Raw genomic sequence first — 17,526 nt, 5'->3', positions numbered from 1 at the left:
TTTTCCCAGTAGGACCAGCCTCCATTCCTTGTGCCTAGGTACTAAGTTCTGCATCTGTTTACCTTAAAATGAATTCTGATTACATGAAGTGCAGCTAGATCAAGTGATCTATATAAATAGCTCTCTCCTAAACACTGTTTTCTGCAAATACTGTGGGGGTTGTTATATACAGACTTCCAGTTCATATATAAAGATGTCAAATAGTTTCAGGCCAAGTGTCAGCTTTGCAGAAACTTTACAATGAGCAGTTTCATTCAGTGGCAATTCCTTTTGAAAGTTGCTCTTTGTGGTTTGGCAGTGAGACAGTTGGTAATTCACGTGATACACAAATACATTAAAATTGTCCAGTGGTTTCTTTTGATTATGCAGCCTTATGCAAGTGAATTGAAATACTCCACAAAAACCTAGGTACATTCTAGCTCTTTCTGTTGCCTCTGACTATTAAACTGTGACCTCAAAGAATGAAATTGTATTTTTTAAAGAAAAAAATATCCTTAACACTTTGGTGGCTAGTATCAGCTGTTTTCCTGTTTTATCACCTGTTTTTTATTTAATCTTCCCATAATAATAGATCCTCAGTTCTCTTAGGGTTAGTTAGTGAAAGTAGCTTGACCTGCTATTTTAAGTGTTTCTCAACAGTAACTTTCTCTAGGAACACAAACATTGAGTGGAATGGTTTATAGAATGTTCACAGAAATCAAAAGATCTGTTGGAACCAAGAGAATGAGGGTATCAGTGTTTTCCAGCAGCAGCTGACTGCATTTGTGCCATTTCAAATGCAAAGTTTTCTTTTCTTAGAGGAAGATTAGACATCCAAATACCGAAGACCTGGAAAGCAGTAGCTTAAACCACTAAACAAACAGCATTGGAGAGTTGACTTCTACAGCTAAACTCCAAATGAAATAACCTTTACTAGTAAGAGACTTGTATTGCTTGCATAGTAAGGGTATGCCTTGAGAGCTATGTGACTAACAGGTATAATTTTGTTTTGCCCATCCTAAATAACATAGTTTTGCCAATGAACCTTTAAATGCATCTTAAACCTTTCAGGGTTTTACAGGTATCCTAATGGGTATAGGAGTAGCATTTTCCCTTATGTCCTATAGACAAACAAAGCATATGATGATAACTCTTTCCTAATTGCCTGCATCAGCTCATCTTGGAAAGAAAGTTTGTACCCAAGGACTAATTCAAGATACAGAAAAGAGTCCTTAAGGAAAACAAAATACAATAGATGAGAACATAAGCACACTAAGCTAATATGTCATGCTGTTCAGAGCTGGTGCTAAGTGGGAGCAAGACTAGACCTACAGAAAAGGGTAGATTTTCATAGCAGAAATGATGACTTAAGATACTTTCAAAAGTTTTATGCTTATGGCTGTTCTGTAGGAATAAATGATGAATTTTGATGAGAATGATGAGAACTTTTTAATTTTTCTTTATATATTAGCATTACTTTGTCAACTGTAGTTGAATTTCTCACGATTTATAAAAACATAGGACACTACATTTTTAAGGGAGATCATGAACAGCAACACTATACAGAAGTTTGTCCCAATGTAAATCACTGTACTACTTTGGGAGAAGAAGAAATGCCTAGCTGGATTCATGACCTTTTGGCAGTCGTAACTGGCAGTCACTACAAGGTGGCTTAGAACTATCTGCTTCTTATTGAGAGCTGTTTAGGAGGAATTAGCAAAAACTGCTGTGAGAGTAACCTTGCAGAGGCTCCCATACCCACTGAATTTTGCTTTTACATTGGTTAGCAGAAAGAACAACATATACACATCTCTGTTGTCTGGGAATCTACACCATGTGAGTATGGAATATTGGTGGCAGAAGTTACCTAGCACCTTAGCAGGATAGGTGCCTTCCAGTTAGTCGTTCATCAGAAGGTAGGGCATCCTTCCCTTAAACAATACAACTTTTAAATAGGATAAGAGAGTACAAAGGTTAGACTGTCTCTTCAGGGGGAAACACTCCATATCTTGCGCTCTGTGCTACTTCACAATCTTCAGAAGTTTGCTCCACTCCTGGTCTGCCTATGCTATTGTACAGCAGGTGGGTGAAAATGGAATATGTGGCAAGTGTGTCCTGGCATGCAGGGACACTGAGAAAGAAGATTGAGAGGCACAATAAAGGAGTATCAGAGCCTAAAGGAGTGCTGCAGTTACAAGGGCTACCATAAATGTATCAGCAGAGGACTGTACAGGAATTAGAGGGATGCAGGGACTTCATTCCTATAAAGACTTGTAATGAAACCACTGCCAAATATTGTGGCCCATTTTGATGTTCATTGTTGGAAAAGAAAGTTAATGAAAGTTCTGGAAAGAGTTCAGAAAAGCGCTGTGAGAAATTGTTTTGAGGCTTAGAATACGAAATCAAAGCATTTATTTAAATCTCAGCCAAAATGTAACTTGACCCAGCTCTATATACTAAAAATACCCAGTGAAACTATTTTGGATAATAGATAAAAGGGATCTAATAAAATAGGTTACAGTAAAATCCAGTGAATTGAAGCTAAAGCTTACCAAATTCAGACTAGGATTAAGCCACTGCATATGAACAAAGAGCACTAACTTTTGAACAACTACTTGTAGTCCAGTAGAGATATTCTATCACATGAAATCTTTAAAGGCAAATTTATGCATTTTTTTTTCAAAGATATTCCCAAGCTCAAAACAGAAGGTCCATAATGCATGATGCAGAAACTACTGAGTAAGGTTCTTTGATCTGTGCTATGCAGGAGGTCGGTCTAGATAATCATAGTATCCCCCTCTGTCTTTCATCTATTGAGGTGCATTATGACAAGCTTAACATGTATTTACATGTTTCCCCCTAATTAACAGAACGTAACAGAGGGCATTTATAGAAAGACAATTCAACTATTTTTAGATACTACTGTACCTTTAATTTATTAGCTTTTGTTAAAAGCATGTAACAATCTAGAGGATATAAAGTATAATTTACAAAAATATAAATCTTGGTTATTTTATTTTTAGTATTTCAACATGTTACTATATAGTATGTGTTACTCAGAGAATATGTTTAACAACCTGAAATTATCCAGCAAACCAAAAGTGTGGGATATGTCTTTTGTAGCACAAATGATGTATTAGGGAAGGGTAACCAAAAATGGCTATATTAACATAGTGTTTATATGAAAGCTTATGCAGTGCACTACACTTGCATCCCAAAGAAAATATACATTTTAAGCCCTTTATTACAGCATTTTTCAGTATAAATATGCAGATTAAGAGTATGAGTGTTTTAGGCAAAATGTTTTGATTTGTGTACAAAAGTGATATTCTAAAATAAGCCTGCCTTTGCAAGTTCACTTCCCATTGTCTTGGTTAACTGAAGAGATAAAATAGTCAGAAAAAATAGCATATAAAAACATATTTTAGTCCTTTGATTATGGAAAACTTTACACTTAAATTTCTCACTAAACACCAGGTGTCTTGGCTGGGTGGGTTAGGAAGATATTTGTAAAAGTATCGAATTCCTGGAAGATGAATATGAAAGATAAAAGATGACAGTAAGAGATACCCTTCCAGGTGAGTATGTGTATCGTTTTAGTCTCTCCACATGATTTCTTTAGAGGAATTGTAGGTTTGCATTCATCATGAACACAAGTGGATTGATTTCCCATTTACAACTTTCCCACTGTAGTCAGGCAGGATGTGTGGGTCTCATTAAAGATGTTTGTATGAACTTATCGGCAGGCACAAGTTTCAACCGACATATTGGGATATACTTTTAAAACAACATTTTTGTTCTCATCTAAGAACAGGACACCAAGTGAGCTCATTTTGTCAGGAACACAGCAGGGTTCTGGGATGCCGGGAATGATTCCTACTGCTTTTACGATGCTCTGGATTGTAGCATGATTTGATGGCCGGACAATCTGGAACAGAGAAGGAAATAGTTATTGCTTCATTTATGAGCAGTCACTTTCCCAGTTGGACTTGGAAAATGACAATAGTTACACTTCTGTTTCTCAAAAAAGTGAATATTTGTGATTGAGTCACAGGGCCATGCAGCATAGTCAGCGCCTCACACCTCCAGCTTTCCTGCGCAGGGTGTATCCACACATATTTTGTGTTCTTTGTGCTGCCTTCATAAATACCAGAGGAGGGCACTGGTGGTTTAGCCAGCAGTCGGCAGCCTGAGGAAAGAATGTCCCTGACTGCACCTACTCGATGCTGGACAGAAGGCATGCAGGAGAAACAGGACTAAGGTGGGGCACACGTCTCAGACCTAAGATGTTATCTTTTGTTTTCTTAACCTCTTGTCTGACTCGGAAAATTTGCTGCTGTAAGTATTTCCAGAATAACTGTCCCTGTGTTCCAGTAGTATTTCTCCTCATGTACGCTAATCTGGAATTTGTTACTTTTTCCTGGAGTAACTACTGTCTTTTAAAAGAGCAGAGTGCTCCAGAAGTGGTGTCCACAGGGGGGAGAATAGCGTCTAGAATAGTCAAACCACCTGACAGAGCCTTTCTAATCATAACCTAATGACAAACATGCTTCATAGTTGTAGTCTTTACTTCTCTCTCCCTTCCTCACCAGGCTCTGCACCCCACCCCCCACCCCATCCTCACCCAAAAAAAAACAAAAAAAAAAGGCTGGGAGGGTAGGAAAAGTATGAAGTGAGGTTTCACAGCAGCTTTACACCTATAAACTACTCAGGGTACTGAGCCACAGTTTTATTTCTACCATTGATATTTGGATTCAGTGGAAAACACAAGGGAAAATATTTGAGGCGGCAATCATTAGACATAACAGCAGTGAGAACAAGAAAAGGAAAAAGTTAAGATATGTAAATAGTGTATTGCTTAGTAGTTAAATGTAACATCTTTTTTTTTAGCCTTTATTCACAAGCTACATTTGACCCTTGTAGTCTGAGCAACTGAATAGTACTAAACAGTTTTCACCACTTCTATTACTCGAAGCCCATACAGTCAAGCACAGGTTTACTGGTGACAGTGATGGCCTTTCTCTGTCATTGCCTCAGCATAGCATGGAATCCATGTGCTTCAGTTACATGAGGCAATAGCATGGCATGCAACCCACCACTGAGGCTGAAGCTTCAGTGACTCCTGTTCAGTTGTCATGCTTAATACTGTCCCAGCAAATTAGTACAGTAACAGTAGGAGAATTGTATAGTCATATCAGGCTTTTTGCTACAGTTTCACAAGTTTTCTGCACAGATCTGGTATATGTGGCACATGAAATCTTTCATCAGTATTGGTACATAGCTGTATATCGGGTGGAAAATTACATATGTGGGACAACAAAGAGAGACTTTTCACACCTCCACATGGAAGCAGATACTTCAAATGGGAAGAATTAATGACTCCTATATCTTCTTCATTTTTCAAATAATAATTGAGTATATGCAAAACATGATTTTTCATTTCAACATGGAAAATTATGTAGTTCATTGTTATAATAAAGGAGCTATTTTTTAGGATAATTGAGTTTTGATACATTCCAAACCTCAATTGCTGTTAAGGGTATTTCAGATGTTCCTTAACTAAAGTGACTTCATTTGAGCCATTACAAGGAGGAACTGTGAAATGGCCTTAATCCTTTGGGGTTTCAAGACAGCATCCCTATAGCCAAGTCCCAACAAGTGATCAATCCTAAAAAGTGCCTTTCTGTAGTCAGCATATGTTGGCATAATTAGCAACAGCTTGCTCTCTCATGCCGCCCTTCATCTTTAGATTTCAAAGCTGTCCACAGTCAAGCAGTAGTGAATTAGTCTCACAGCTGCTATGTGAAGTAGAAATAAGCTTCTGCCTGCATTGGCCATGTCAGAAAATCTGGACAGCAAGAGAGAGCCAGAAGTAGCTTTCGTGTGTTTAAGCAACTGCAGAGTTTAGAAATTCAAAGAACTAGAGCTTCTAGAATGAGGTTCGTGCTTTAACCTTTATGAAAAATGTCCTGAAGTAGTCTTCCTAGCACCTTTATTATTTCATATTATTATTTGAAACAGTCACAGATCCTAATGTGCTACTGAAGCGGAGTTTGTGGACCCCATGCAGTGGATAGCCGTCATTGCCATCAGTGCCAGTTACTGACTTAGAGGATTACTGGGTATGAACCTGCAGAAGATCCTGCTAGGGTCTTCTCCAGCTGTGCAATCTCTAATATTTGCAAGGAACAAATAGAGCAAAATCTAGCAAGAGCAGCTGTCTACCAAGACAACAACAACTCTAATTAGGTTTCTAATGCCTACAAGTGTATACACTATGAACAAAATTGCTTATAGACAAAAATGCTTATTATGGACTATTAATCTATACAGAATCTGGCTGCCTGAGCCCTACATCCACAGCAGAGCCAGACAGTACACCAATCCCACATCCAGCCAGGCTCCAAATTTTCCAGCCCTTCTGGAAACCTGGCACGAGTGTTCCGTGATCGTGGGCTAGGCTTCACATTAGCCTTTGTACCAATATGCTAAAGTGGAAAGCTTGAAATAATGAGTTAAATGCTCAGTAGTGATGGCACTGAGGAAGTGTTAATATTTTAAATTCTGGCTACTAAGTTATATACAGCAGGCCAGGTTCTGCTCTTACTTAGCAGTCCTAGCTCAGGAACATTTTGGGCCTCAGAAAATAGAAGGGTGGTGATGTAGCCAAAAAGTAATTGAACAGCAAGTTTGAAATACTTTAGACCCTCCCCTTCTGCCTGGCTGACACCTCTTTTGAAGTTTGTTTTATCATGAATTTGCCCTTCAAAAAACAACTCACCCCACCCCCCCTTAATAAGTAATACTTTTTTAGCTTCAGGGAAGTTTTGTTTTCAGATTTGAATCCAACTCTTAAAATGAAACTCATGAACTGACTCACAAGGATGAAATCAAGAGAATTCTAATTATTGTAGGCCAGGGAAAGGATATGTTCCCACCTACTTCTAACACATGTAGGACTAGCGTTTATTTGGCAAATGCAGCAATGCAGCCAGCCATTATTAACCATATAAGCTAGTCTTCCCCCTCACAGTTCAGGGAATAAGAATTTCAGCAGTAAGGTAGGTGAACCTGCTATGACAAGATTTGTACCAGAGCTGGTTTTGTATCCAGATGAAGAATTGCAGTTATTAAGGTAAGTGTGCAGAGTGATGTACTGATATTTAAAAAAAAATAATCATACCATGTGATGATTTTCAACATGCCACGTATGTACGTATTATTCCTTCTCCACTGTTCTGAAAGACTGCCTTGGAAATAAGGTATCTGTTGTCCATCAAGGTTGACTCTGTAGACCAAGCGTTCATGAATAGCCTTAATCTGGCCTTTGACTTAGGACTGCCAAGATCATAATGCATGCTTTCCTGACTTAGGGTATATATGCAAGAACAAAAGCTATTTCTCCCTCTGTAATATTTAGCAATTGTTATGGTCTGACCTGAAGCTTCACTCATGCTAAAGTCCTAGTTATCTCTCTTCATCTGGAAACAGTCATTTAAAAAAGTTACAGCTGTGAATCTGCCTCTATTGTTTTTCCACTCAAAAATACAAAGCTAACAAAAAGTAGACCTCTTCCAAATCAAACACAATCAAAAGAGTGTGTCAAAAGAAAAATCTCCAAATTTATATATCTGTGATTTAGTTTTAAATGTCTCTGTTTATTTTTTGTTGTTGTTGTTTTGGGGTTTTTTTGGCACCAAGGTGCTACTGCAGCCACATTAACTGGTCTAGAAAACAAGTATCCAAATGAGAACTAAAGTGGTTTTGATTTACAAGGGAATCTTTATTTTATATATATATAATAGATATTATTAATATATATTCTAGGTAAGACATTAAATAAGTCAGCAATATAAGCTTATTTAACTATTCCAGCTAGAAACAGATCTGCTGTCTTTTGGTTTTGTCCATTTTTGTGTCACGCTGTTTTGCTCACAAGAAGCCAGATGTGTTGATGTGTTAAATGTATACTTTTTTTTTTTTTCTTTGGTATGTATGAATGGTGCATTAGACTGTGGGTCTGTGGCAGAGGACTCATAGTCCCAGGCTGTGTTTTGTTTTGAATAATTAAATGGTGATTGTGTTGTATGATGCTACAACAAAAAAAGTGAAGTTGTATGTAAGCCTGTGCAAGCTTTAATTTTACCAGACCATGTTTCAATTTATGTATAGATGGTCCAGCATCAGCCAGCTACACAAGAACATGTGGTCAGCTTTGTACACACTACCGTCATGTCTGGATTTCCACTGTTCCTGGACTTAAACTAGCCTGCATATCTACTCTTCTTGAAATCATACTACTTATTTCAACGCAGACATGTATCAATCTCCCTTGTATGTAAAGTAGGGCAGATTCCTGTATCAGAGCTTTGAAATTCTCTGCTGTAAAGCACTATCCATTATTCATGTGCTGAGTGACCACACACAAAAATGTCAGTAGAATAAATAATCAGGTGATTTGTAGGTAGAATTGCAAAATAATTAGTTTCTAAACATGCAGGTTATGCAGTGCTTCAAATCCTCCGCTCCCCCATTACTTGAAAGCCCTATAAAATGCTGATAATTCTTGTGCTACAAAGGATTGCCAAAATTTCTAGTTCTTGCCATAGAGCAAGTCAGTGGGAGTGAGCCAAATTGAAATTCCATTGGAGCAGGAGTTCATGTTTGCCTCTCCATTAGCACATTTCACACTGCTTCTATAGGAGGAATTCAGTATGCTAGCTTTAGAGTGTTCCAGGTAGCTGTGTGTCATTTCAAGCCACATAAGGTAAATCAGGTTTTTTTTTGTTCCAGCAGGATTATCTTAGTTTTAAGAATTTAGTAAACTAAAAAAATCACCAGGGAATTTTGAGACACAGATATCAGCTTAACCAGGATTTTTATTTTCAAAGTGACAAGCAGTTTCTTCAAGTTAAAAATACCTTTGTCACTACTCTGCGTTTTTCTCCTAAGGTGTTACCTGTGGAATTCAGAAATACTCTGATACAGTAACTTGTTTGTTATTAGCATATAATACTTTATAATTCTGCTACAACAAAGTAGTTTGATGATTTATTCTGTCTAACCATACTTTAATAAGCTCCATAAGTCTTTAGGGTGCAGTTTCAAGATATGAGAAATTGTAAGATAAACTTGATATATTTTTCTTATTTTCAGATCACATTTAAAGATAACTTGGAATCTTTTTGCACTCTGATGAGGAAGCTGATGGAAATGGTATTGCTTAAATTATTTAGGTTGAACAAGGCAACAGAACACAGCGAAAAAGGTAAAAATCTAAAGGAAAATCTAACTAAAGTGGTTGGATAGGCAGAACAGTAGATCTACTGTTTGCAAGCTAACAACAACAAAAAGGCATACTACCTTGGGCATTGGAAATTCACATGCCCCTGCACAGTAGTAGGCATCAAATGATTTGGGAGATATGATCCACTCATTCCAGCCAATATCAGCAAAGTCAACTTTCATGTATCTTCTTGAACAAATCCTTGGCTCATTCCATTGTTTTCGCCTTGCTTTCTTCATTGTTTTCTCATCAAAATTTAGCACCTGAGACTTTGTAAGTGTTTCTGTATTTTCTTGTCCTTTTCTCCTTCGGTCTTTGCGTGAGGCTTTTGGTTTCAAGGACTTGTAGGCATTCTCCCATATGTCATGTTTGTTGTATTTATTGTTGTTATAATCTATTTCTGGTAACTCATTGTTCTGAATAGAGCTAGAGAGGTACGTATCCCTCCTCACTCGGGTATCATTAGAACTGTTAGGAGATAGATTTGAGTCCCCATCATTGGAAGGGAATGGATCATAACGCTGTAGGGTGACTGCCACGCTGTTAGGTTCTGAGATTGCAAGATCATTGGCATAAACTAGTATATAAGGTAAATGACTGGTGACGTGTTCAGGGAAGCCCTGGTGTTTCTCCCCAGAATCAAGCTCAGCGCAAAGAATGAGCTCTCCAGCCCGTTTAGATTCTTTTATGATGTATGAAATGTCCTTTGCATGCCAAGCCCCTCGCCTTTGAAGAAACATGGTGATGTTTCCTTTCACTAGTCCATAGGCAGAATTCTGGTGAATGCTTTGGAAAACGAGATTGAGCCGCAGGATCGGAGGCAGGTGAAGGAGGCGGCAGGATGAGTTCTTGAACCGCTTGCAAAACACTTCCCGGTGCCGAGGGCGTTTGTCAGCATAGAAGTGAAAAGTTGCAGCAAGAATCATTTCTGAATCCTGCATGGATGTCAGATTGAAGCAGTACAAGGGCTTCTGGGCCAAGAATTCTGCAAGAGAGCAAGGAAAACGTGGATAAATGTCTGAGACCAAAAATGGTAGTCAAACCCTTATTCCTAAATAAGTGGATTAACAAATTTTGCTTTTAATTATGCACTTCAAATCAGTTAGTATAGTGAGCTTGTCACTTCAGTTTAAATCTATGGTGAAGAAGAGGAGGAAAAAACCCTAACAATATTTAAAAGCAATATTACAGTAACACTGGGACTGTCCAACACACTGGGCACCTTTTGTATATGTGAGGGATAAAACTATTCTCAGAGATTTTCAGTTTCAGACTGCCTTTCATTCCTGTCAGGCAAGAAAAGCAATCCTTGCTTCTATTTCATTTTTAACAAAGTCAAGCTCAGAGAAGCCATCAAATTTGCCTGTGGCAGAGATCCGAATGGTACCTTATACTAGCTGAAAAACAGGTTTACAGTTAATATTCAAGGAGGTCTAATCTAAAGCTGACTGCAAAGATTCCTGAAAGATCTGTGGGTGCTAACTCTGCGGGCAACAGCATATGAAGTTCATCATCCATAAATAGTGCACAAGAGACATTTCAGAAGGGGGCTGGAAGTAAACAGTGTAACACATTTTGGAGGCTGTTACTCTTATTATGAGCAATCCTCCTTTCCAGTATACAACATGTAGGAGCTTTGTTTAAAGCACTGTGGAACCTACTTGGTTTCTATGACTTGTGTTTTGATCTGCTTGAAGTTAGTGATGACTGCTGTTGAATCCTAGCTGATTCTTAGAATTCAAACTCCATTTGATATAGCTTCTTTTCAGCTAGTTGAACAATTTGTGCTCAGGTTACATCTCTACTCTTCTCTCAAGAAAGATGAGCAAGTTTACGCTAATAACTGTTTACACCATGTTTGTTTAAACAGTAGAAACCTCTCTTAGTGTGTTAAAATGTAATCCCAGATTCAAAAGACATGCCTTCACAGTCTATCATTGTGAAGTGATTTCTGTTCTCCCAAGCTCAGACTGGTACTTAAAACTCATCAAAGGACTACAGTGGGTAAGTTTGCATCTTTTAGTCAACCCAAGGGAACAAACCCTCTGGGCAGCCCTTTTTGACATACTTAGAAATTATCTGGCAGCAGGGATTGAAAAAAACCAAAACAACCCCAACCCCCCAAAAAGCAACAAACCTAACAGCCAGTCTTCCCAGAAACACTCAGGTTTCTTTTTCAATGCACTGTGGATGATGAGCTACGGAAATTTTGGCCACAACAGAAAGGCAGTACTGTTAGCTGCCACCTGTCAGAACATTCTTCGTTTTAAGCACAGTTTTCATTTGGAAGATGGAAATTAATAGTGTGACATCTCACTAAATTGGTGCTTGCTGTCTTCCAGTTTATGCTGGATAGAACCATTGTTTGGACTAAACCACAGCAGGCTACGATGTTCAATAATCTCAGGGCCACAGAGACAGTCTGAAAGTACATATGTTCAAGTATGCAATTTCCATTTACACCATCTGTATATACTACATGTATTTTTTCCTGATGCAGTGAAGTGGAACAGCTTGTACTGATGCCCACATAATGGTTTCAGAGGTGGCAGAGAGGCTAACAGAAACAGTATTCTGTGATGAGAACCTATTTGTTTCTGTCAGTTCAGGACAGGATTCCTGTCAGTAAACTTTTAATCAATACTAGTCTTATGCACAGGTGCTCATACTATGAAAACTGTAGTTTAGATTTTATTCAAGTCTTTGAAGCATAGAAATTTCATAGAATTACGGTTCTTTGGGTCATCTTGATTTTGTTTTCTTGCACATATTCATTATGATATAGTCTTAATTAAATGGCTGCTATTTTCTACTCTTCACTGAGGTCTTTGCGTCATTTAGCACAGAGAATGGATGGCATTCAGTGAATAAGCCTGAGCTGCAATTTATAGGGAAGTTTCATGGCTTAGGCAGCAGATTGCTGTTATGAAGACTAATTCCCTCTGAATACCTGGAAAGCACCTAAAGAAAAAAAGAACTTGAGAAATTAGTTCATAGACTGTCTCTCAGCTTCTTATCAGAGAAATAATGAACTCTTGTGAACACATGTAGAGGAGGTGATCAGATGTTTGTGAAGCACTGTTCCTGAAGCGGTAAGTACTGCTGGAGGAACACGAAGTCGTATTTGGATCATGTGCAAATAGCACATGTGAATATACATATATATATATATGTGTATATATATATATAGCAAGTGCTCATTTGAATATGGAGAAAGATTAGATCTCCAGTAACCCAGTCAACATCATCTATACCCTGTAAGGGCTATGTAGGATGGCAATACAACTGTGTATTTGTGTAATTGAGGAGACCTCAATAATGCATATGACAAAGAAGCAAACTAAGTCTGGACTGAATTTTGCACCTCTGGGGCCCTCATGTTGACAACTGTAACAAACACTGATGCGTGAGTGTCCCCTAAAAAACAGCATAGGAACAAAAGATTACAGATTTTCTGAAAGGTACATGTTTTTTTTTTAAAAAAAAAAAGTGAGTTTGTTGCTTGGGGTAATGAAGAAGAAATTATTGTAGATATAGTCTGTTTTGCTTATCTCAGTGGGATCAGATTTATCATCCATATTTTATGAAGAACAGACATTCCACATGTCTTGTTAGGAAAGCATACTGATTTCTTCTTTCAGAGGAAAACACTAGAATTTCTTGGATAAGACAAAAGCATACTGCCAGATAAGATTCTTCTCCCCTGTCTCATCTTGTGTCATTCTATGGTTCATTTCAGACTGTTCATCTCTAGTTTGATGAATTACAAAGAAATACAATTTATTGTCATAACAAAGGAACATTGCAATGGAGCTTCTACTTTTATGCTATGTTACTGGGGAGAGATGGGATCCAGTAGAGAAGGTACACAGGTGGCATACAGGAGTTTTGGAGGTAAGTGCGCTTTATTTCCATTGCATGGAAAGACAAGTTACTTCCAGGCATCTCTGCCTTGGTTTCATGATCTGACAGATGAGCGAAATAGTAGTGATTTGTAATGGGTCAGTATAGTCTATCTGTGAGTAGAAAATACTGCTAGTTTAGTGTTTTAAACCAGAATTTAAACTACTTAGATACAAGTAACTTGTTCAGCAGATTAATTGAAAAATAAATAAAAAGCATATAGTGCAATTCTTGCATTCTTCCCAAGTCACTCTTGTGGTCCAGGGCCTTACTTGGGTAGTAGCCAGTGTCAGCTGCTCAGTTCACAGAAAAATGAGTGATATAGCAGGAGGTCATGGAATAACCATCTGCAGTGGAAGTTCCTTCCTAACCACTATTAGTTAGCAACTGCTAGCTAATGATCTAGAGCATGACAATTTATTTGTCTCCCAAATGTCTGCAATTGCTTTACATCCTAACTCCTAGATTTCTAGACATTTTCATTAGCCACTTGCCCTTCCATGGGATCTCCTCCTCCTGGAATACGATTACTTTTTAATGTTGCATTTGACATAGGTTAGAAATTAAGTTGGGGTGCACTAGAGAATACAAATTACTGTGCAATATTATAGGAACCATTCCCTAAACTGCTGTGTGCTGCATTGTATTCTATACATGAGACTTAAATGTGGGAGAAATAAATTGAAACTCACAGATGTGCCTATATAAAAATGAGTAATTTTTGGCAACATAACAAAAATTATATTCTAGAAACTGATATTGTTCTTATTTTAAGAGCCAAGATCTTAATTATAGTCTGTGAGAGTTAACCAAAGAAGGAAGACATTTTCCAGAAAAAGAGTCTGGGTTTCCTTGGCAAGGGATAATAACATTTAGAGTATGAACTATGCAAGCCTCCTCTTTATTATTTTGAGGTAAGACAGAGATAGCGAAAGTGTAGTCCTGACACAGTATGTATGCTTTCCCACCCTCATAATCAAGCCAAGTAAAGCTGGGGAGAGGTAGGTCAGACATCTGTCTTCTCAGGTTTAGGCAGTGCAACGAACCCAAGACCCCGAGCAGTTTCAGGCGGTCCCGCAGGCGGCACTCTTCCTCAAAGAAACGTGCGAGCCTGCGAGAGGAGCCGCAGGAGAGGACCTGCGGCTGGAGCGCTCGCTGCCGGTTTATGCTCCAAGTACCTCCGAAAAGATCTTTGGACCCAGTGCGATGTGTGCTGGGAAGAGCGCTGCTTTTACCGGTGGTTTGCATCCGCAGCCACGGAGGCTTGCTGAAGGGAGATACCTCGTTGCAGATACTCTCGGGGGAGGGACGGGAGCGGGGGAAGGTGGGAAGCCGTCCCCAGCGCGGAGGGGAGACACCGTGTCCGTGTAGTTAACAAGGGGCTCCCCAGCATCCACCCGGCGTGACACCCCCCGCAGTCAGCGACCACCTCGGCGCAAACCCGTCGCTTTAAAGGGCAAGAGGAGCGAGGGAGCTCCGGCGGTGCCCCCCCGCGCCCGGCCCGTCTTACCCGGCCTGGCTTTGAAGCTGCGGACCGTGTTGCCGTCGCCGGGCCGGCTCCCTTCCCGGTTGTACTTCTCGTAGAGCTTAAGCATGTGGACAGCTACCATGTCCTGGGCGACGCTGCCCAGCGCAGGGGGCGGCGAAGGGCCCCCGCGGGTGTCGCGGCCAGGGGAGGACGGGTGCCCGGCGGCCGGCGGCGGGACGGGGCAGGCAGGCTGGCTGCCGGCGCCCTCCCCCGCAGGCGAGCGGCAGCCCCCAGGGCCCAAGGCCCACAGCAGGAGGCAGCAGGTCAGGCGGCCGGCCATCGGCGGGGTGCTGCGGGGCGGCCGGACGCGGAGCGGCGGCGGTGGCTCGGTCGCTGCCTGCGTCTGGGTCTCCCGGTTGGCCCTGCCGCACCGGGGCGAGGCGAGGGGGCGGCGGGGCCGGGGAGGGAGGAGGGTGGGTGGGGGCAGTCCACCCCCCCCTCCGCTGATGCCGCCTCCGCTGGGCCAATCCCCGGGCCCGGGGGTGAGGAGCTGCGGCCCGGGAGCGGCGGAGCGGGGCTGCAGCGGGGAGCAGGGGCAGCTCCAGGGGTCCGGGCGCGCGGGGGGGGGGGGGGGGGGGGGGGGGGGGGGGGGGGTTGGGTCGCGGGAGGGGATGCTGCATTCCTCCAACGTGGGGCTTCCCCGCTCTTTAAAGCATAGCGGGGAAGGGATCTAAATTAATTAGTGCACAGCCCTGATTGGAGACACATGTCACCGCCGCCGCTGCGGCAGCGAGCGGTGCGGCCGGACGGCACCTTGGCTGCCTGCGCCAGGGGGGTCTTGAAAAGAATTTCTAAAAGATAGAAGCAAATAGACAACAAGCGGGCAGGCGGGCGGTGCGAAAGGACGGGAGGGTGGATGGATGGCAGGGACAGCACGAGCAGGAAAGGGTGCGCACGTACGTGTGGAAAGAAGTGGCAGGGTCTTTTCTGTTTCGATCGGCAGAGCTGACTGTGCTGTCTTGGAAAAGCAACGCTGTAGCTAGTGTTTGTTTCAAGGATCCCGGAGAAAAGAGAAGTCCCCGGTGGGTCTACACTCTGGAAGACCCAGTGTGAACTAGCCAAGAGTGCAGCAAGGGTCATTGATAATTCCAAGCAGATACTTAAATAGTAGGGGTTAAAGGGGCTGTGCATGAGCAAACTTTCGTCATTGGGCTATTTCTATGTGTGATCTGAAGGAGGAGAATACTGGCGTGAGTTTCTGAAGGATTTACATGGCTTAGGTCGGAGGGGGTTGATTTAAAAGTGAATGGTGCATGTTGCGCTTATTCACCATGTGACACAGGTAGTTCTGAATCATAGTTTATAGTCACCCAGGGAGTATAAGTGCTGCTATAATGAATAGCAGTTTTAAAGACAACCTATAAGGAGAGTGGTATATTTTAAGGGGATTTGTTCATTCTGCTTCCTTTTTTAAAGCTTGTTCTCCAGTAGCCAAGACAGTTACTTTTCTTGGAGAGTATACAATGCAATAATTGAAAAATTGTTGGAAAAAGGTACTGTTGCTGTGTATAACACAACTCTTTTGTGATTTTTTAACCTTGACGGGTCAAATCTGAGCAGATACTATTGAAAGCCTCTGAACCACAAGTTTGTAGTTTTTGGATCATGGCAAAGAAAGGTTTGATTCATTTTTAAAATTAGCAGCAGGCCACATTGCTCTGTGTGCCTTGAATGTACGAAACGAACAATTTGCAAATACAAATTTGCCCAAATGTACATTGCTAAGGTATCAAACCTCCTATTAATTAATCTTTGCTTATAAATAAGCCAAATCATCCTTTGATGCTTTTTTTTTTTTTTTTTTTTTCTTTCTCCATGGTAGCATGCTCATGACCTCCGCTGGGGGTGTGAGCGAACCTTTTGTTGTTTGTGGTTTTTGTCTGTACTGTTTCTATACAATCAAGGTCCTGTGAAAAGGAGGAAGAGGCAGCAGGAGGTAGGAACAAGCTGGGCTATTTTGGACCAATGTCCCATTAAAATGTTCTCCCTTTCCTTAACTCACTCCAAACTCCTATTCAGGGATACACTTTGTATCAGTCTTTAACCTGCACTAAAACCTGTAGGACACTGATACTTTGACATTGTTGGGAAAGAATTAAAAATCAACCAGGGATGGCTAATATTTCTTGCCTTATTTTATTTCAGAACAGCAGGAATTCAAAGTCTTTAAAGCTCTGGTACTTTGACTCTTTTATGCAGCTGAGATGATGAAATAAAAATGTGTTTGGTAAAGGAATTCAAATTAGCACTGGGTCACATAATTCCCCTGTTTTGAATATGGCCAATCAATGGCATCTCTAAGGCATCTAGAGGCAAGAGCTATGCAATTTCTGCTCATGCAGAATAATATTCCTAGCATGGAAATTTCTGCTAATTAAAACTCTTGCCAAGTAGAGTCTTTTTTTTTTTTTGTCTTTTTTTTTTTTTTCTTCTTCTTCTTAAATAGCTCAAGTCAAAGCTTTGCAAGCCAGCACTCGGAAGAAGTCTCCCTATCGTTAGAGAAATGCGTTCAGGATTTTAAACTGCAGATCTAAGCTTCCTGCTAAAATTGTTGTGATATAAATAGTGTTACACACCCTTAAAAACAGCTTATATAGGACAAAACCCCCCCCGAACAAATAATGTTTTATAATGGAATTAGAGACATCTATACAAAGGAACTATTGTGACCTGTGCTTGTGTTTTGTTGTAGAACATAATGCAGGAAATACATAGGAAATATATAAGAGGGGACATAGGGCACCAGGAGTAGTATCTATTCTTTTTGTTCTACAGTAAAATAACTTAACATCTCCCTTTAGGGTTAGACCTATCTATATTAAAATAATTT

General features: G+C 40.5%; 1 protein-coding gene across 1 annotated transcript; it reads right to left on the bottom strand.

The window, feature by feature from the left end:
* Window positions 1-3,715: 3,715 nt before the first annotated feature.
* GDF10 (growth differentiation factor 10) lies at window positions 3,716-15,206 on the bottom strand. Its single transcript, XM_009955700.2, has 3 exons — window positions 14,679-15,206; window positions 9,343-10,250; window positions 3,716-3,907 (listed from the first exon to the last, which is right to left on the bottom strand). The coding sequence occupies exons 1-3, from the start codon at window positions 14,974-14,976 to the stop codon at window positions 3,716-3,718; spliced, it is 1,398 nt and encodes a 465-aa protein (XP_009954002.2). The 5' UTR covers window positions 14,977-15,206.
* Between the last annotated feature and the right edge of the window lie 2,320 nt (window positions 15,207-17,526).

This window comes from Leptosomus discolor, chromosome 6 (genome assembly GCF_034619465.1).
Source record: "Leptosomus discolor isolate bLepDis1 chromosome 6, bLepDis1.hap2, whole genome shotgun sequence".
Lineage (NCBI taxonomy): Eukaryota > Metazoa > Chordata > Aves > Leptosomiformes > Leptosomidae > Leptosomus > Leptosomus discolor.
This window is presented reverse-complemented; position numbering and strand designations above follow the sequence as displayed.